Genomic DNA, 21,986 nt, shown 5'->3' with positions numbered 1-21,986 from the left:
TTTTCAAGCGGGTGGAGGTGGGGGATCGGAAGAGGGTGGTCACTTGAACAAATCCCGATAACCTAGCCGAACCTAACCTAACCTACCCTATTGATAAAAATATTTAAATAATGTTTTATATAACTTTCTCAATATTTTTATGTATTTTTCATAAGTTTTACCTTTGAATATTGTTTAAGAATAACTATATAAATGTTTACATGCCTAGAAATGTATAAAAATTGGCATATCTATTAACTTTGAATCCCCATAACTTTCTACAGTGGTGGGGGAGACCTCCTCCTTCGACCCCCCTATCCCCACCCCCGAAAAGGGGGGGCATCACCTAGACCTTTACCAATAATTCAATCAATGGTCTGTCTGATATTTACCTATTGTTTTAAGAAGATAAAAATGTATTTAAAAACTGCTGATTATTATTACTATAATGCATTTTACATTTGCGGAGATTTAAAATTGCGATTTTAAAATATTAGTTGAGATTCTTTTGGAACTATTACTTCAGATCTTGGTGGATCAGTGGCAAAATTACTGTAAATATTTATCGATGTTTTGAAATGTTTTCCGACAAATTTAGGTAAAATGTTTTATTCTCCATAATCTCTTTAAAAAGTGTAATAATCCTCTGCAGAAAACCATAAAGTAACTAAAACAACTTCTTTGAATAAAGTAGAAAACAGCGTAATAAGTACATTATTTTATAGCTTTGGCAGTGTTACAAACAAAATGCTAACAACTTTTATAACATGAAACTAAGAGGATTTTAAAAGTTTTAAGAGATTAAAATGTTATAAAAGGCCTCCTTCTTGAAAGCGGCCTTAAAAATTCTTAAATTAGCAATAAATCGAGAAAATAAGAGAAGGTGAAACTTTCTCCATCATGACCGAACTCCCTTTTGCAAAAGACTCAACTATATAACAGTAACTAGGGACTTTCAATAAAAAAGTTGGAAACGTTAGATGAATGAAAGTTTTGCTTCATTGAATGTTAGCCACCCGTAGCACCATTTTGGTTTTCATACTCCTTAACTTGATTAAAACTCTTTGCAAGAATTTAATGAAATGCTTGTAGGCGAGCTGTCGTGACCTGAGTGTTTTACAATTTATTAATTACCGTTCTTTTCAACATGCCTACAACCTAAAAGCCTAGTAGGATTATATACCAAAAAGACCAAAAGGCATCATTATAGTCGCTAAGTATTTTGAAAGTCGGTACAATTGTATCGGGTTGTTCGGAAAGTCATTTCGTTTTCTCCCGACAGAGGATTTAATTGTATTCTTTTGCACCCAACTTCACATTTAAGCCGTATAATTTTTATATGCTTTGAGAGCTCATATAGCAAGGCTTGTGTGTGAAAAATTCCAATTAATTCTACGCAGTAGTTTTTGGTTGGTGCCCTTTTAAATATGGAGAGCGATAAGCAGCATGTTCGACATATCTTACTGTTTTACTACAGAAAGGGTAAAAATGCTGTTTAAGCCAGAAAGAAATTGACTGATGTGTATGGAGAAGGTGTGTTGACAGTACGCCAGTGCCAGAACTGGTTCGCTAAATTTCGATCCGGCAATTTTGATGTCGAATTCAACAGTTTATGACCACTTGAAAGGCCTGGGATTATCCTCGAAGCTCGATGTATGGGTTCCCCATGTTCTCACAGAGAGAAATTTGTGTCGCCGCATTGACGTCTGCGATTCGCTTCTCAAACGTCACGAAAATGATCCATTTTTGAAGCGCATCATCACTGGGGACGAAAAATGGGTTGTATACAACAACGTCAAACGCAAGAGGTCATGACGCAAAAAAGATGAACCGGCTCAAACCATTTCCAAAGCCGATATTCACCAAAAAAAGGTGATGCTGTCTGTTTGGTGGGATTTTAAAGGAATCGTTTTTTTTTTAGCTTTTACCGGATAACACAACAATTAATTCGGAAGTCTACTGTCATCAGCTGGACAAACTGAATGATACACTTCAACAGAAAAGGTCAGAACTAATCAACAGGAAAGGTGTAGTGTTTCACCAAGACAACGTGAGACCTCACACAAGTTTGGTCACTCGCCAAAAGCTTTTACAGCTTGAATGGGATACAATACTACACCCACCATATTCACCAGACCTGGCACCATCGGATTATTATTTGTTCCGGTCACTCCAAAATTTTTTAGACGGTAAAACCTTCAAGTCAAATGAGGAGGTCAAAAACCTCCTCGATCAGTGTTTTTGCCAGCAAAGACCAAAAATTTTATGAGCGTGGAATTATGCTACTACCAGAAAGATGGCAAAAGGTGTTGGACCAGAACGTCAATATATAATTTAATAATGTATTTGTTTATTATACGAAAACTGTCTTTCATTTCCACAAAAAAAACGAAATGACTTTCCGAACAACCCTATACACATGTTACACCTTCAACGTTTATAATTCTCGAAATAATAACTACAGACAGCAATATTTATTATTAGTTCAGGCAATCGGTACATAGATTAGCATTTTGGGGAAGCAGGCATTCTTTAAATATCTAGGAGGTTTACCTGACCAAAAACTCTCCATTTTAGTCCCCGTTATTCATAAGGGTTGTAATTTGTTTCCTTGAATCATTTTTGTAACCAGAACTCCTACCTTTGCTCAATGTATTTATCATTTATTCATAAATTGTTAACTACCATCAAACTCAATACAAAAATAGTAATTCTTGAATTGCAATTGAACAAGAATAATTAATGTAAAGTATGGATGGGGATTATTTGGAATTAATTATTTTTTGTTTACCAAGGTTCCTACCATAACACACAAAACGTAAAGCTATTTATTGGCTACACAGAACTTCAAAAACGTGGCCTTGAACCTCAATTTAATAAGCAAGGAAACGTATGTGAATATTGAATCGTGTGGTTCTTAAAGCAACGTGCAAATTGCGAAATCTATTCCTTTTTTTACGTTGTTCTATCTTATGAGGAATGCCACATGGTCTTCTATAAAGTATTTTGTCATTTGATAGGATGTCCATGAGATAATTTATTTATCCTGACACAGTAATAGAAGCTCCATCTTAAAGTGAGAAGATAAACCTAAACAGGACGAACTAACTCGTCAATACCAGTACGAAAACAATCTGTAATCGTAATTTAATATAAAAATGATAACGCCATGATTTTTCAATTTTGAGTGCTTAAAAGGAATTTTCATTAAATTAATTAACACATAAACCAAGGAAAACACTTCCTGGTCAATACTAGACTAGTTTTCTAAATCTTTAAAATTGTAATGCAACTTTTAACTTTCAACCGATTTATGACACATATACAGGGTGACCAATAAAGTAAATTCATATCGAATAAAAGATAATGAAACTGAAGTAGGTAGAATTGAAAGTAAAAATAAACTTTCAAATTTATAACCAATTCGTCAAAATTATAGTTCAAGTAAGCTGCAGTAAAACAATAAAAATTCAAAGATGTTGTTAATTAACTTACGATAAAATTATTAAATAATGAATTTCAGAGAAACAAGCGTACGAAATTGTGAAACCATTTTCACTTACTATGGAATTTAATGAAACCAGTCAAAAGCACTTTTGAGTAACAAGGTGACCTTCTTCAGGGACTGATGAGAACTACAAACATACAATGGAAAGATTTGTAGTGTAACTGCAATGTTAATTGGACCTTACAACACAACAACAAGACAAATTAATTAGAATTAGTTAACTACTTAAAGAAATTGGAAGTAATTACTTGCTTGATAGCTTTGAAAGTACGTTTGTTTATAAAAACTGATCGAAATCTCTTAACAGTGACAATGGTTCTATCCCTAATTATCCCTTTCGACAATTGTTGCCAAATAGGGTCAACGTAAGTCAAATAAGGAATGTGTTGGAACGCAATCTCACAATGATATTACTATGAGACCTTAGGTTTCACTGCCCTGTATTTAATTTCGAGTAAAAATAAATTATGAAGAAGTACTTCATAGTTACTTTTCAAACTTGACAAGTGATTGCTCCATTTGCGCAGCACAGTAACCTTTCTTTAAAGAGGTTGGCATAGAAATATTGATTTTCCGGCCCGCTCCGGATTTTCCAACTTTTCCGAGAGCAATCTCGACACTTCAACTAAAATGGAAAATTAAGAGTCGTTTTTCCTTTTTTTGTGAATCGATACCTTTTGATATGAAAGTGAAACACCTAAGCAGAGCAACTACTATTATTAAATGTGTGTTAGTTTTTAATAATTGTTAGGTTCGGAAGTGTGATCATTCTGTTATTAAATATGATGCTGGGACGGAAGCAGAGCATCAAGGGGGAACCTGTTTTAGCAGACTATGGACCAGAAGAAGCATTCAATGAAAATGCGGACATAGAATGGGTTAACAAGGTAAATAATAATTTTAATAGATGAATAGTTCACTTAGTATTAATAATTAAACTTTTATGAAACGCAGTTGAATGGTTTCATAAATTATTTCATAATTACGTAGGTTTTTATTAATTTTTAACTTTTCCATACAATGAAACATATTTAATATGTGACAGAAAAGTGCTCCTTCTAAAGCTGGCACTATGAAAATTAACCAAAATCTTTAACGAGTCAACAAGAGCGCGTTGGACATGCACACAACCGCTTACCAATTTCTGATTAATTACCCAAAAACAACCACAACTTTGGATTTTTGAAGAAGTAATATTAATTGCAAATGCTAGTCAATTTTTTTTAAAAAAAAAATTTAAATAAATTTGTTAGAAATCAGTAGGGTGACACACTGTAAACCACTTTGAAGATAATCATTTCGCAAATTTGAGTTCCCATGATCTGACTCATGAAAAAATAAATATTTCACCTCTCATTAATACTTAAAACTAATTGTAAAACTAAGACAAACTCGACTTCGCGTTACTCCGAGTTCGCCATTTAGCTACGAAACCATCATCATCATCATCATAACGTCATTAGTCCTAAGATTGGTTGGACACGCACCTCCACTCTTTCCTACCCTGAGCTAATCTTCGCATATCCCTAAAACTAGAACAACCTACAACTTTAACTATTTGTGCCGCCACTGTCCATGTTTCGCACCCGTACAGCGCCGCGCTCCAAACAAACAAGGCTAAATTTAAAAAGTTGAGACAAGTTAAAAATTTATCAGAACGAAATAATACTAGGTCCTACATTAATAACATTCACCATATATTTTTAGTGTATTATCATTTAACTATTAAATTAAGAAGACTTACCCCAAATACCATAGCGCTTTGAAAAAACGTAGTTACGTATTTCATCCACTAAATTGTGATCATTTTCAACGCCTGACAACCAGACAGTAATACAATTATGGAGTAAAAATCGCCTATTGTCGTCACGTGGTTTTAATTATTTATTTATTTTGGCGCAGTGGAAGAGAAAAGATTACAAGCGTTCGAAATGAGATGTTACAGGCAAATGATGAGGATACCGTGGATAGAGACATATTAGAGGTAGAAACGGGAGTAAGGAGGGGTAGTTGTAGACCTAGATTAGATTACTGTTCACAAATAGTTAAGGATGTGGGTTGTTCTAGTTTTAGGGAAATGCGAAGATTAACTCAGGATAGGAAAGAGTGGAGGTGCGTGTCCAACCAGTCTTAGGATTGACGACCTTATGATTTTAATTTCGTTTTAAGTGTGAACGTTACCGGTTATATTTAGTCTTTGTATCTATACAATTGTTATCATTTTGGTATGTTAACTAATAAATACCTTTCCAAAAAAGAAATTCTAACTGCTTTACATCCTAACTCACTTCAAAAACTAGCCTTGAGAAAGCCTTGCAACTTAGGACGAAACGTTGGTGAACGTTTTTAAATAATAAATAACTATTAACCATTTTTGGCTTTTATTATTCACGTTGGTTAAAAGAAAGGGAAGAATATGGATAATAAAATTCATTCAACTATGTTTTCTAACTACTGCAAACATGTCTTTTAGCGATGGGTTCGAAGAATCATGAGACTCTGTGCTCTATTAAGTTTGGCATCGGTAAGCTGCAACACACCGAAGACATTTGAAAAACTGGCCCCCCTCCAATACATTACTTTTTTTATCGATGTGGTTGTCACATTTCTCTTTACGGCAGAAATGATTGCGAAAATGCATATTAGAGGAATCTTAAAGGTAATCCATTTATTTTATTAGATACCCACCACAGTATGTAAATACACTCGTGTTTAAAAAGAACACTTACCAGGGAGAAGTACCTTACTTGAAAGACCATTGGTGTCAATTTGACGCAAGTATGGTATTCTTTCTTTGGATATCAGTAATTCTTCAGATATTTGAAATGATGGGTATCGTTCCACGATTCAGTTACTTATCAATTCTTCGGGCTCCACGTCCATTGATTATGATACGATTCTTGAGGGTTTTCCTTAAATTCTCCATGCCAAAATCAAGAATCAACCAAATTTTCAAGTAAATATTAAATTTCCGTCCGACATTTATTATTTACACTGAATATTTCATTTCTAATTTCAGGCGATCAAGTCAACAAATTTATAACGTGACCCTCTTCTTCTTGTTCTTCATGTCCTTGTATGGACTACTGGGAGTTCAATTTTTTGGGGAACTTAAAAATCATTGCGTTCTAAATACAACCGACCCTAGGTATCACTACTTGTGTGATATTTTCTTCATCCTCATGATTCATTGTTTATCAACATCTTTTCAGACATATCACCATCAACAGTTTAGCAATTCCTGATACATTCTGTTCTCTCAATCCTGATTCTGGATATCAATGTCCGACAGGAATGAAATGTATGAAACTGGAATTGTCTCGATATATAATGGGATTCAATGGTTTCGATGAATTCGGTAAGGTGGTATTTGGTCAAAACAAATTATTTTTTGAAATATATACAGTAGTTTGACCAAAACCTTATACTTCACAACTGTGAAAAGTAACGTCTGTTCACACGTAATTCTGTTTCTGTCACGAACTAGTAACTTCATTGCTTTCAATCTCCATAACGCTATTCTACTAGTTTTCCATTAACTACTCAGTTATAACCTTTTAATTTTAGTGACCAGCGTTTTTACGGTTTACCAGGCGGCTTCCCAAGAAGGGTGGGTTTTTATAATGTACAGGGCCATCGATTCTCTGCCTGGATGGAGGGCAGTACTTTATTTTAGTACCATGATATTCTTTCTGGCGTGGTTGGTAAAGAATGTTTTCATTGCTGTTATCACAGAAACATTTAACGAGATCAGAGTGCAATTCCAACAGATGTGGGGAGTCAGGCAACAACTTCAGAACAGTACAGGTTCTCAGGTACTCCACAAGTCACGATTTTACTGATTTTCTCACTCATCTCATCATCAGATTGACTACCCACTACAATTGTATTAGATATATGACATTCCTTTTAGTCATCATAACTTTCTTTATGTTTTGGCAGATTCTGACAGGAGACGATAGGGGTTGGAAACTGGTAACTCTCGACGAGAATAAACACGGGGGCGGTGCTCCAGAAGTGTGTCACAAAATTTTACGATCACCCCATTTCCGTCTACTGGTTATGGCGATAATTTTAGCCAACGGAATTGTGACTGCCACAATGCAATTTAAACATGATGAAAGGCCCAGAAGCGACTTCTACATGAAATATTATTACATCGAAATTGGATTTACCGTTGTTCTCAATTTAGAAACTGTCTTCAAAATATGGTGCCTCGGATGGAGAGGTTATTGGAAGCATTCGATACACAAATTTGAACTCCTATTGGCAATCGGTACAACACTCCACGTACTACCAGGCTGTTATATGTCAGGATTGACATACTTTCAAGTAATTTATGATATTCAAAGCAATTGTATCTATCTACTTGTATTATCTACTTAATCCCTTTTATGAGAGTAACTTCCAAAAAAAAATATTAAAAAATATAAATGTTTTTTAACCTTTTGAAAAGCTTCCAAAATATCCGTTCATTTTTAGGTTCTTCGAATTGTAAGACTGATCAAGGCATCTCCATTGTTGGAAGATTTCGTTTACAAGATATTTGGTCCAGGAAAGAAGCTGGGAAGTCTGATAATATTTACAATGTGTTTACTGATTATATCGTCGAGCATATCCATGCAGCTTTTTTGCTTCCTTTGCGACTTTACCAAATTCGAGAGCTTTACTGAAGCTTTTATGTCCATGTTCCAGATTCTCACTCAAGAAGCTTGGGTCGAGGTAATGGATGAAACAATGTTGAGGACTCCGTCCACGCTTGCACCACTCGTTGCAGTTTATTTTATATTGTATCATCTTTTCGTCACTTTGGTAAGACTTTTTTTAATTTTTGGTGATTTTTGGGCCAGATAAAAGATTACTACTACTATTTCCTGCACGAAATCTTTCCAGATTGTACTTAGCTTGTTCGTAGCGGTGATATTGGACAATTTAGAGTTAGACGAGGATATTAAGAAGCTAAAGCAGCTAAAATATCGAGAACAAAGCGCTGAGATAAAGGAGACATTGCCGTTTAGACTACGAATATTTGAAAAATTTCGGGACAGTCCTTTAATGGTCACCCTCCATAAAGTTCCATCCGATTTTAACGTTCCAAAGGTATAATTCATAACCTTCTGTTTGTAAAAAGGGTTAAGCTATAATGAAATTTCTTTACAGGTAAGGGAGAGTTTCATGCGACAGTTTGTGGCAGAAACCGAAGATGATGAGAATTCGGAAGTTATTGTAAAACGGGTTAGTGAAGATGTATTTGATACTAAAGTGATCTACAGGAAACAGAAACCAATACGGACGTTGAATAAGTTACCCAAAAATCGACTGATAGATTCCAAATTTAAAAGAACATCGGTAGCACAAATAATTCAGTATGTACAAATACATATTTCGAGTTTATTCAGTAATGCTTTATTTGCGAAGTTAATGCCTTTAAATTAAAACTTTTCACGATAACCTACAGTGATTCCAACAATCAACGTCTAACCCTGGGAGATTCATCGATAATTCCTGTACCAGGAAGCAAAGGGCCCCTAAAGCCCCAAGGAACAATTAACAGTACAAAACAGTTAAGTAGAAACTAAAAATATACAAAATGTATTCCATGTTGACCCCTGATAAACAAAAAGCAAGCACATAACCTTTTGTAACTACATAATTACACTTACGGTATACTTCCAAATAAAACTTTTCTTTACATTAATGTCTTTCAACTCCTTCAAGTCGATAAGCCTCAATTACAAAAGATAGTAGTGTTAACAACAGAGCGTATGAAATTACAGATTTGGATCGAGGTCTATACGTAGAAGTGTCAGAAGTGGGTCAATAAAACTGAAACAAACTTACGAACATTTAATGGAAAATGGGGATATTGGGGTAAACAGAATGAGCTCTGCAAGGGCCAGACCGCATGATCTAGACATAAAATTGTTACAAGCCAAGCGGCAACAAGCTGAAATGAGAAGGTAATAGATCATAAAGTAATTACATGACCCATTTGTTCAATTCTATAAAATAATCCTGGTGAGGAATTAAAAATTTCTTTTTCATCTTCTCATTCGAGCATTTGGAAAATAAAGTATTCAATTTCTGAAATGTTTTCAGTATTCCAGTGTTCAAAATGTTAAAAGAGTGATTCGTTTTTGTTGAAAGCGACTTTACTTTGTCTACGGTTTTTTTTGTAATCCAGATTTATTGTCTGACATCCTGGATATCGAAAATTGATAGCTTCTAGCTGTTCATTGAATTGTACATTTAATTTAATAATTTTTACATACGTTTCAAAGCTACCAATCCATGAAAAGCCGTATCAATATTATCAACAACTTTGTTATGCTTATGACTAGAATTTTCATCGATAGATTAGTGCATCAACTGTTTCAAGTGCCAGTAATTATCGCCTTACAGTTTATACTAAACATCCTCAATGTTTTCGTATGTTGTTAGGAATCAACGCGAAGAGGATCTTCGAGAGAATCATCCCTTTTTCGACACGCCGTTGTTTGCTGTTCCACGAGAGAGCAAATTCAGAAAAATTTGTCAATTGATAGTCTATGCCAGATATGATGCTCGACTAAAAGACCCCATAACGGGCAAAGAACGGAAAGTTAAATACAAAAGCTTACAGTTAAGTATTAACTTATTTCTTTCGATTCAATTGTACAGTTGTTAGATTATTTGTCATATTAACGTAAAATTACTAAAAATTTTTTTCATCGTCAATCGTAAGACTTGTTGGACACACACCTCCACTTTTTCCTGTCCTGTGTTAATCTTCACTTATCCCTAAAAGTAGAACATCTCTTATCTTTAACTATTTGTGAACATGAATCTAATCTAGGTCCACCTCTACCCCTTTTAACTTCTGTTTCTGTTTCCAGTATGTCTCTAACTGGCTCTTCGTGCCTAAGAGGGTGTTCCACAACCCATCTCGTCTTCTTCTACCCTTTCTAATACATCCTCATTTCTAACCTTTTCCATCCACAGTATCCTCATCATTCGCCTGTAACACCACATGTAGGACGATTTTAACCCTTCCTTTCCGTCGCGCCCATCGTCAACGATTCGCAACCGTGCCAGAGCCGCATTCCAGACATATACCTTTCTCAAGCATAGAATTGACATCTTGGCAACTCGATCCTGTATTTGTATCTCTACTGCTCCTTACATCCTGAGTTATCTGACTTCCTACATATCGAAAATAAGTCACTTCCTCTAATTTTTTGTCTTCCAACTTTATATTTACTCTCTTCCTATTTGTTCTTCCCTTGCAAACCAGTATTTTTATTTTACTTTTGTTTATTTTCATACAATACTGTTTTGTCAATACTGCTTCCATTTTATTTAATGCTTTCTTTAACTCCTCCCCCTAGATCTAGGTTAGATTAGTGTTCGCAAATAGTTAAGGATGTGGGTTGTTATAGTTTTAGGGAAATGCGAAATTTAGCTCAGGATAGGAAAGAGTGGAGGTACGTGTCCAACCATTGCTTAGCATTCGGGACGACGCTGGTTCGATTCCAGGTCCATCCGTCTGCCTTGGTCCAGGTTTTTCTGTGGTTTCCTTGGATCACCTAGGCAAATGCTGAGGCAGTAATATTCCACAGATAATCTTTCATTCTCTTCTGTCTTCATTTCGTCCGTCTCATCTTTCTCACCCGAACCACCACCCACCCATTCCCACGATTCCTGAAAGCAGGCTGAAGAGGGCCTTCCGCACTACCTTCCGGCATAGTCCGGAGAGACTGCCCGCCCACCAGCATTACTGGCTGGTGAGAATGAAACATCCAAAAGTTTTTTTTTTGTCCAACCAGTCTTAGGACTGACAACCTTATGATGATGATGATGACGCCTCCTCGCTGCTATATTCCAATACTGCGATATCAGTCTGGAAATCTAAGCACACTAATCTTTGTCCCTGTATATCTATCCCTAAAGTTGTCTTGCCTTAAATAATGTTTATCGCGCCTTCAACATATAGATTAAGAAGCAGCGATGTGCATACTTTCATTTCTTTATTTGGAATAATTACTTATTTGCAGTAATTTTCTGGGTCTAGTAACCTACTTAGATTGGGTGATGATAACCATGACAACCCTCTCGTGTTTATCAATGATGTTTGAAACACCTTCATATAGAGTCATGGAACACGTGTCGCTCCAGATTGCCGAGTACGGTTTCGTAATATTCATGAGCATGGAATTAGCTTTAAAAATATTGGCTGATGGATTGTTTTTCACACCAAAGGCGTACATTAAAGATGTTGCTTCAGTTTTGGATGTTTTCATTTACATGGTAAGTTTAGAAAGTAATGATGAACAACCACTAATGACTTCTGGTACAGTATCTACTGTTCTCCTTAAAATTACATCAAATACTAGTAGATTTTACATCACAATTAGTTTAATTTGCTTGTGATGACTGAAGGAAGATGAAATATCACGCTGCTATACATCAAGGCCAAAGAAATTAAATTTGCCACTCAATAATTCCACGTAGAATTAGAAATTAATCATTTTAGAATTTTTCTTTTCCACTTGCGTCATGAGACCTTCGTTCATATCGAACACAATTGTAGATCAAGCCGAAATTTTAACCAAATCTTTAGATTGCATCTGGTCATGTAATACTATTCCTGGAGAAACGTTTTTATAAAGAATAACATTAATTTAAAAATGTATTGGTTTAGGTATTTGGTTTTCAATTTAAAAATAGGTTTTTGTTATTGATTATTATGTATCTACTAGTAATTCTTAACATTCTTAAACACAGGTGAGTTTGTTTTTCCTCTGTTGGATGCCGAAGAAGGTTCCTGCAAACTCTGGCGCTCAACTCTTAATGATCTTGAGGTGTTTAAGACCTTTAAGGATATTCACTCTCGTTCCTCACATGAGGAAAGTAGTCTATGAATTGTGCAGAGGCTTCAAAGAAATTCTATTGGTAAGTCAGTTAAATATCTCTATACAATATGCAAACGACTAATAAAAAGTTATTTAATCTTTTAGGTATCAACTCTATTGATTCTATTGATATTTGTGTTTGCAAGTTATGGTGTTCAACTTTACGGTGGTAGGCTAGCTCGGTGTAACGATCCTACTATTCTGAAAAGGGAGGATTGTGTTGGGGTTTTTATGAGACGAGTCTTCGTAACAAAAATGAAACTACTCCCTGGCGAAAACGAATCTTATCCGTCAATGTTGGTACCACGTGTGTGGTAAGAAAATTATATTTATTTAAAATAATTAAACTCCTGTCTTAATTCAATTACTATTAATTCAGTCTTATTTTATAAATACAGTTAAAACACCCTCATCATTATAAGGTCGTTAGTCCTAAGACTGGCTGGACACGCATCTCCACTCCTTCCTATCCTGAGCTAGTTTTCGCATTCCCGTAAAACTAGAACATCCCACATCCTTAACTATTTGCCAACAGTAATCTAAGCCAGATCTACCTCTACCCCTCCTAACTCCCTTTTCTGCCTCTAATATGTTTCTGACTATACTTTCATGCCTGATAAGGTGTCCTACCAACCTACCTCGCCTATTTTTTATTGATTTCCATAGAGTCCTCTGTTCTCCTATTCTTATATCTCTTTATTTCTAACCTTTTCTATCTACGGTATCCTCATCATTCGCCTGTAACACCACATTTCGAACGGTTCTAACCTTTTCTTTTCCACCGCGCCCATCGTTCATGTTTCGCACCTGTACAGCATCGCGCTCCAAACATACACCTTTAAAAACCTTTTTCGAATTTCTATATTAACCGTTCGCGAGCATGGAAGTGACTTCTTTTTATTGAAGGCGATTCGACACTGTGCTATCTTTTGCTTTCTATTCCTACTACTCCTTCCGTCCTGACTTATCTGACTTCCTAGAAACCTAAAGTCAGCCACTTCTTCTAATTTTTGGTCTCCTATCTTTATATTCGCTCTTTCGGTACTTCTGCTTCCCTTGCATACCCGTATTTTTGTTTTACTTTTATTTATTTTCATACAATACTGTTTTGTCAATACCGCTTCCATTTTATTTATAAGTCATTTTTAACTCTCCTTTCCTGACTCTCTTCCTAATATTTATCACTCTTCTATCTCTAAGAAAAGAAAAAATATCACCAGTCAAAAATGGTCCATGTGAACCCACATCTTTTAATAATTTTACAACTCACTTAAGCTTAATCGATAGGTAGTAATTTTTTTTTTCTTTGTAGGGCAAATCCCCGGCGGTTTAATTTTGATAACATTGGTGACGCTATGCTGGCATTGTTTGAGGTGTTATCGTTTAAGGGCTGGTTAGACGTGAGAGACGTCCTTATCAAAGCTTTAGGTCCAGTAAGTTATTTAAAATTATAATATTGCTTAGCATTCGGGACGACGCTGGTTCGATTCCAGGTCCATCCGTCTGCCTTGGTCCAGGTTTTTCTGTGGTTTCCTTGGATCACTTAGATAAATGCTGGGGCAGTATTATTCCTCAGATAATTTTTCATTCTTTTCTGTCTTCATTTTCTCACCCGNGGCCATATATAATAATTAGAAATTATTAATTAACAAAATACAAATACCGAAAAAGACTCCAGTTAATAAATGATAAATTTAATGTCTTAAATTTCAATTTTCATTCAATATTGTCGAATTTTTATGAATTAATACCAGAATAATTATGCCTAATGATATTTTCTCGTGAATATTTTGTAGGTGTGATTTAAAAAAGAGATTAAAAATTGCACAACCACTTCATTTACCTCCTAGACCTGACGGAAAAAAGTTCAGGGCTTTTATATACGATATTACTCAAAATATCAAATTTAAAAGGTTCGTCGCCATCATGGTCCTGATCAACAGTTCTCTCCTGAGTGTCACGGTAAATATACCCTTTGAAAATCTGACCCGGAAAAGAATAATATATTTTCAGTGGAATAAAGATGAGCCTTACACAGATATATTAGCTACAGTTGGTATTATCTGTACGCTAGTTTTTCTGGTAGAAGTCATAATGAAGAACATCGCTTTCACTCCAAGAGGTTATCTCCAGTCCCGAAGGAACCGTTATGATCTCTTTGTAACTGTTTTGGGAGTCGTGTGGATGGTCATTCATGTCACGTTTAAAGTAAATACGTCTCCAAAATATTATAATTTATTTCCTCCTTGTAAGAGGGACGGTACAAAAGTTGATTTCGGAACCTACGGCACTGGAATTGCAATTGCAATTCACTCTGAACACTTCCGAGCAGAAATACCTCGTCATAGGTGAATGTGCGTTTACAGAATGGCGTCATCTAGTGGCTATATAACAGCTTAGCATTCGGGAAGCCGAGCGGCATGAATTAAAGGTTTACGCCATTGCTTTGTACTCGTGAGGACACTGGCTCGATGCCGGGTTCGCCTACCATGGTTTTTCTGTGGTTTACCTGAACCACTGGAATAGCAATATTCCACAGATAATTTTTCACTCTCTCTTGACTTCATATAGTCGGATGCATCTTTCTCATCTCAACCTCCACCCACCCATTCCCACGATCCTTAAAAGGAAGCCAAATAGCCTGAAGGGATTGCCCACTGAGTAGCATTAATAGCTAGTTGGAATGAAACACCCAAAGTTGATTTAAGGGGAGACGAAGAAATAATTTCAGGACCACCTTCCACCTCAGTCTAAGCCTGAGATTGCCTATGGTTTCTCCCTGACGTGGGCAAATACTCTAACAGTAATATTCCACAGATAACCCTTCCTCTTTCCGCTGCCATTATCTGTTTTGGACTACAGTGGTGGTGGGACAACCCGTTTAACCAGTAGGAGTGAAGCATGATGTTTCTGTTCTTTCCGTTTCTACTATTAGATCAGAGCCGGACAAACTTTAACTTCGCAGGAGCCGCTACATGAGGTTAGTTTGAATCACTCCATACCCTTCAATGAGTACGAGAGAGTAAGCAGTAATGAATAATTTTGTTTTGTCTTTTTCTTCTCCCTTCCACTCCCATATCAAGCCCCTTCATCCCGTAGACGAGCGAAGCCACTCTCGCAACTTAAATAATACCTACGAAAATTTTCGTTACTACGTTCGCAAAACTATTGGGTTTGGCTATGGAAGAGGGGACTCACCTACGAAATGGAAGGAATAAGAAAAGGAAAAGGAAAGAATCATCTCACTCGCACTCGCAGGATCAATGAGGAGCTATTTGGTTAACCTTGAGGATCACTCGGGATGCAAAAGATCCGAGTTTGCCCCGCTCTGTATTAGATCATGGCTGAGAATTTAGCGAGGACCAGTTTCAATTCGGGGTCCATATTTTTTATGGTTTCTCTGGATCGTGCTCCAAAACCTGGGGCATTAATGTTTATTCCACAGACACTTTCACTGTCTTTAATCGTTCGTCTGGTCTATTCTTTCCGTACCACCAACGCTCACCCATTCCCATTATCTCTAAAAAACGAAACTGAAGAGAATCTTCCGACCCACACCTTACTCTGCATCATACTGTGGCTCACCCATGAGTACCAGTGGACGTGAATGAAAAAGAATAATAAGGATTTTTCCGTATCCAATTGTAACATTCGATTGGTATACAACATATGTTGGAGTAACACAATAAATCCGTTTCATCCTGCAGTAAAAATACACTTACACCAGTTTCATCTTTAACCACCCCAATAAATGTTCCAATCTGGAACCAATTTTACGAAAACTGTCTATAAGTACCCCTCGGCATATCCCACATCATCATAAACGTCAATTAGATTCCTTAGAGGTTCAGTTTACCTTCAACAAACTTTTATAATGGAATATTCTCTACAAGGGTAGTTTCATGTTCTTTTTTAATTCACATTTATGTAGCTCCGACGTATCTGTCCTAAACTGCTACAGTGTGATCCTTAGAGCATATATGGATGGAGTGCTAATGTACCCTTAGTACACATCCGTTTAATAGGGAGTGCTATTCGAAATCCCGATCGATAAAAGTACCCTGTTCACACGGACGTGTTCTACAATTTTATTAGGATAGGCATTAGTCCACGCTGTATGTATACCTATATGATCTAAGAGTATGAACGTACCAAACATTTACCAAGATCCATCGACGCCGTAGTTCCCGAAAAGAAACTAATTGAAGTGACTTTTGAACTGTTTTTCGTACTGCTGCTTCATGACTTGAAAAAATTAAACAGAATTTCCTGCATTTACAAAGCGAAATCATTTCGCTCATTCTCTAATTTCAAGTATTGTCAATAAAATTTAGCAGCAATAACACAGTAAAATTGAATATTATTATTTTATTAATCGCTCATGATGTAAAATTTATTCTAGAATGAATTGTCGTATTTTATCGGATTTATGGTTGTGATTTTACGATTCTTTACCATCACTGGAAAACATGCAACTTTAAAAATGTTGATGTTGACCGTTGGTGTGTCGGTCTGTAAAAGTTTCTTTATTATCTTCGGAATGTTTCTTCTCGTATTTTTCTATGCTCTAGCCGGCACCATCCTTTTTGGTACTGTCAAATACGGAGAAGGAATTGGAAGGTAACTGATAACACAAAATAAACTACAATAATTGCCTGAGATAAAATCCTAACCATAAAAATTACTTTCTTTTTTTTGTTGTTTTCGTTGAAGGAGAGCAAATTTTGAATCTCCTGTAACAGGGGTAGCCATGTTGTTCCGAATTGTTACGGGGGAAGATTGGAATAAAATTATGCACGATTGTATGATACAACCGCCATATTGCACGCCTGCTGAAAACTACTGGCAAACCGATTGTGGAAATTTCACCGGTGCATTGGTCTACTTTTGTACATTTTACGTAATCATTACCTACATTGTCTTAAATCTATTAGTGGGTAAGAATAATTTATTTGGTTATTTTTGGGGTTCCGTACCTCAAAATAAACCGGAACCCTAATAAGATCATTTTATTTCCCCATCGAAAAGACAGTTATCATCAAAACTACCCCAAAAGTGCCTTATTTTCTAATATATGAACACAGTCCTTCACGGCCAGAAGTTATAGTAAAATTAAGATTCGGATAGATAAGTATTGGTCAAAATAAACATCCCTAGGGTTGTCAGAGGCAGTTGCTAACAAAATGTCTTGACTTAAGTGTTCATTTCGACCACGCCCAGAATCATATCGTTCTATTGCCCTACCGAAAAGTCACTGATAATCAAAACTACCCCAAAAAGTGCCTTATTCTCCAATATAAAAACACAGGCCTTCACCGCCAGAATTCATAGTAAAATTAAGATTCGGGTAAATGAGTACTAGTCAAAATAAACGTCCCTGGGGTTGACAGAGAGGCAGTTGCCGACGAAACGTCTTGTGTTCATTTCGACCACGCCCAGAATCTTAATTCTACTCTACTTTCAATTGACGTAGAATATTGAAGTACCCATCAAGTAACACTTCAAAAACTTAATTTTGTAATTTCTTTTATACATCATCCAGTTCTTTTTGACAAGTTGTAACACTATATGATTCATTTGCCGTGCTGCGCCGTGTGCAGCACGCATATTAGTTTCTCTGTGTCAGATTGGACGTCGCCGTCACTGAATGTTAATTTCTTCTGTACATTATTATTTTAACAATGAAAAAACAAAGCCACTTCATACCCCTTGTCCATAAATCTCTTTATTACTTGTTTTGCCTTGTTTGTCTCTACAAAATCATAACATCTTCAGCTATAATCATGGAAAACTTCTCTTTATTCTACTCGAATGAAGAAGATGCTTTACTATCCTATGCCGATATTCGCAATTTTCAAAACACATGGAATATTGTGGACATACACCAAAGAGGCGTCATACCTGTTCGAAGGGTTTGTGTTGAACTGCATATATTTGTTATATCTTTTTTAAATATTATGATTGATTTCTTGGGTGTTCATAGGTAAAATTTATTTTGCGACTGCTTAAAGGAAGATTGGAGGTTGATCCCCAGAAGGACAGACTTTTATTTAAACATATGTGCTATGAATTAGAAAGACTGCATAATGGAGAGGATGTGACATTCCACGATGTCATCAAGTAAGATTTTATTATTCTCGAATATATTTAAATCAAATGCATTGAGTAAGTAGAATATTGTTGTGGAGAGTGCCAGTGGTTCATAGTGAAATTCCTAATTTACCAGAAACATTTTTATTAACACGAAATTGTCAAACTTGCGAAAACATTGAAACTTTAGGAAAGGCATTCATTGACAGAGAATTTACCAACGAATCCTAAGTATAAATGAGAAAGTGAGTTTGTTTGTTACGCTTTCACGCCTTAATTACTAAACTGATCATCATGAAATTTTGTACACATATTGCCAGAGGTACAAAAAAGGACATAAGGTACCCTTATCCAGAAAAAAAGCACTGTTTCCGTATTTTTACAACTTAATCTAGTATCTTTATATTGTGAATTTAAGAAATGGCATACATGTAATTATTTATAATATTTCTCAAAATATTTAAACATCTTTGGTATATAGTATGTTGTCGTACCGATCAGTGGATATAAGAAAAGCTTTGCAACTAGAAGAGTTGCTAGCCAGAGAAGAATTCGAGTACATAATTGAAGAAGAAGTTGCTAAGCAAACCATAAGGACATGGTTGGAGGGCTGCCTTAAAAAAATAAGGTCTAAAAGTGTAAGTAAATACATCAATTGAAAAATTAGTGGATACTTAACATTGTTAGGTATTTAAATTTCTTTAAACAAAAACAAATACTAAACAAAAATCTTTATTCTACCTGGAGTTGTTTTTTAGAAACAACAAAACAGTTTAATTGCCGGTTTACGAGCTACAAATGAGGCGGTGCAGCTTCCTGTAGAAGTACCAGAGGAAATCAAAAATTCTAGTCCGGAAGTTGAAGCCAAAAAGGAAGTCAAAGTACGTACAAGTACTTCTGAATTTGCGTGGTCACTTTCGCTTTCGAATTCCTTGAATTTTATTCATAAATTGAACCTACTGTTTTATGTACTTTTAGGAAGAAGAAGTGAAGAAACCGAAAACTGCAACTGTTCCAAGGTCCGACAGCTTTAGTAGTACGCCGGGTGGAAGGAAATATTTAGCTCCAACTTTGTCAGATCCATCCTCGAGAATAGAAAAGAAAGAAGTAGCAACGAAGAAAAAAAATGTTAGCAGTAAACCAGCAGGTAAATAAGAAATATTTTTGAAGAAAATTAATTATCTGTGTATCAAAGAACAGGATCTAGAGGATGTACGGGCAAAAGATCATCATGTTTAGATTAAGATATAAAAATTAGAAACGAACACTAGAAGAAAGCGCGAGTTTGTGATATCTAGGAAATCAGATAAGTATAAAAGAAGCGGTAGAGGTATGAATCGTAGAGAGCACAGGGTCGAATCACCCTTAACGGATGATGAGAATACCGTGGATAGAAAAGGTTATTAGAATTGAGGATCTATTAGAAAATGTAGGACAGAGGACACTGTGGACTATGAAGTCAATAGAAGAGATAGGTAGTAACGAATTGTTTCATCAGGAGAAGAATCTTATGGGCTATCTTTTGTACTGAACTTCATGCTCGTGTGTGTAATGTCCGTGATAATTTATGATGGTCTCAACCTATGATAAAAGGGCGCCGTCAATCGATTGCCTGCGTGACATAGTCTTAACATGATGGTAGAACACCTTCTGAGACACGAGAGTTTATTTACAAAATTTTAGAAACAGAAGCAGGAGTAAAGAGAGGCAAACAAAGACCTAGATTAGATTACTGTTCGCAAATGGAGTTAGGGATGTTTGATATTCTATAGAGTTTTAGGAAGTTATAAAGAGCACAATCAATCACGCTGATAAGCATTGAGAGGACGCGGGCTCGATTCCGGATCCGTCTGTCCTGGTCCAAGTTTTTCTGTGGTTTCCTTGGACCAGTAAGGCAAAGCTGGGACAGTAATATTCTACAGATGTTCTTCATTCTCTTTTGTCTTCGTTTCGCTTCGTCTCACCCCAACCACCACCCAAGCATTCCTACAAGAGTCCAGCCCGTAATAGCAATTTCATTTGTTTTTAAACCGAGGGAGCATTCTTGAGTTTAACAATTTACTGTAGACTTCGCCTTCCTAAATTGATTTGAGTGGAATCTGTTGTAACTTTCCATAGTCTGTTTTCTGTAATAACACTGCCTTCTTTAATATTCAGTTCCGCCGCCAGTCAGCAAGAATCTACCCCATGTCAACGAAGCTGTTGAGGTAAATAAAGTACTTAGGGACAACATAGCAAACAGCAAAGCAAGCATTCCGAAACTATCCAATACTACAAATGAGATCCGGGAGTGGTGGTGCGAACAACTGTCTTGCATGTCGGATGCTAGTGATGAGGACGAGGTATAATGATAAGTGCATAAATAATCACCTTAATAATATCCATAGAATTTCTACATTATTAAAATAATGTTGTAACCGACTATCACTGTATATCTAGATGAATATTGATTTGTTGTAAAATCAAAAATATAATAAATGTTGCGTAGTTTCTGTGTTATTTTTTCATTCGTTGTATTTGTACACTCAGAAAAATGCTGTACGAAAAATTACTATAACGTTGTAGAGGTCGTTTTGTAGAAAATGCAACTCAAATTTGAAGTAAGGTTAACTAACGGTAAATTTAAATTTGACTATAAAATTGTAGTGGTAAATTGTAGGAGAAATATCGACAAAGGCTCAGACGAATTCCTTACAATTTTAATGAAATATTTACAATAACAACTTCGTAAATTTCATTACAAAATGTAATAAGATTAAATAAATTTTGTAGAAAATATAAAGATAAAATGTAGCAATTTTTATTGAATATTTATTTGCGTTTCAGTTGTAAACAAATATGCTACAATTTTGTATATATTTTTTTAATTATTGTATAGAGATATGCTACAATGAAAAGTAATTTTTAAGAAGAATTTGCAGTACATATTCTTTAAAGTTGTAGTAGAGAGACAAACAGTTTGTAGGAAAAACAGTAATTACAATATTATATTAATTTTCACTACAACTTGTTTCTGTCCCTATATTCGCTACTATTACTAATGAAAANACAAATAAATAAAATTATTTTACAAACGGTATATTCCTTCAGTGAGTCGTGGGCGATCTATTCTAAAATATATGTACAGCACCTACCAGTAAATACCCGAAAAAAGAAGTTACAATTATCATGGTTTTTAATGTCTGTCTGAAATAATCATTTTGATCAACAAAGTCAACAACTGCTAAATATCTACATGGTTCTTACATAAAACCCTTAAAAACAATATCGACAATGATGATTACTCATTGGTCTCGATAATTTGTTGATCAAAGATTCATTACCTGTCATAGTACGACTACACAAATAACTTTTAGTTTTGCAAATGGCTTAACATAACTTTAATGCCACTAATTGCAAGTTGAAAGTCCGCTATTATTTTAATAGTTCATACAAGCGAGAGATGAACGTAGACGATTCCGAAACCTGCTAAGCCTAGTAGGAATACAATAGGTCTCTCCCGCACCAGAGGTTCTAAT

General features: G+C 35.6%; 1 protein-coding gene across 1 annotated transcript; it reads left to right on the top strand.

The window, feature by feature from the left end:
- Positions 1-4,078: 4,078 nt before the first annotated feature.
- On the top strand, positions 4,079-20,884 carry LOC108732774 (sodium leak channel non-selective protein). Its single transcript, XM_018463737.1, is given in 27 exon segments — positions 4,079-4,374; positions 5,961-6,146; positions 6,220-6,443; positions 6,507-6,635; positions 6,700-6,845; positions 7,055-7,302; positions 7,430-7,819; positions 7,970-8,299; positions 8,381-8,587; positions 8,648-8,853; positions 8,946-9,050; positions 9,265-9,447; positions 9,929-10,108; positions 11,521-11,773; positions 12,251-12,418; positions 12,484-12,692; positions 13,691-13,906; positions 14,175-14,340; positions 14,392-14,586; positions 16,781-16,998; positions 17,092-17,315; positions 18,154-18,290; positions 18,362-18,498; positions 18,950-19,106; positions 19,227-19,349; positions 19,447-19,615; positions 20,626-20,884. Coding segments are annotated over 27 exon segments (5,202 nt in total). The 5' UTR covers positions 4,079-4,269; the 3' UTR covers positions 20,817-20,884.
- Positions 20,885-21,986: the final 1,102 nt, after the last annotated feature.

This window comes from Agrilus planipennis, unplaced genomic scaffold (assembly GCF_000699045.2).
Source record: "Agrilus planipennis isolate EAB-ADULT unplaced genomic scaffold, Apla_2.0 scaffold61, whole genome shotgun sequence".
Classification (NCBI taxonomy): Eukaryota; Metazoa; Arthropoda; class Insecta; order Coleoptera; family Buprestidae; genus Agrilus; species Agrilus planipennis.
The sequence above is the reverse complement of the archived record's forward strand: the minus strand, read 5'-3'. Positions and strand labels throughout refer to the sequence as shown.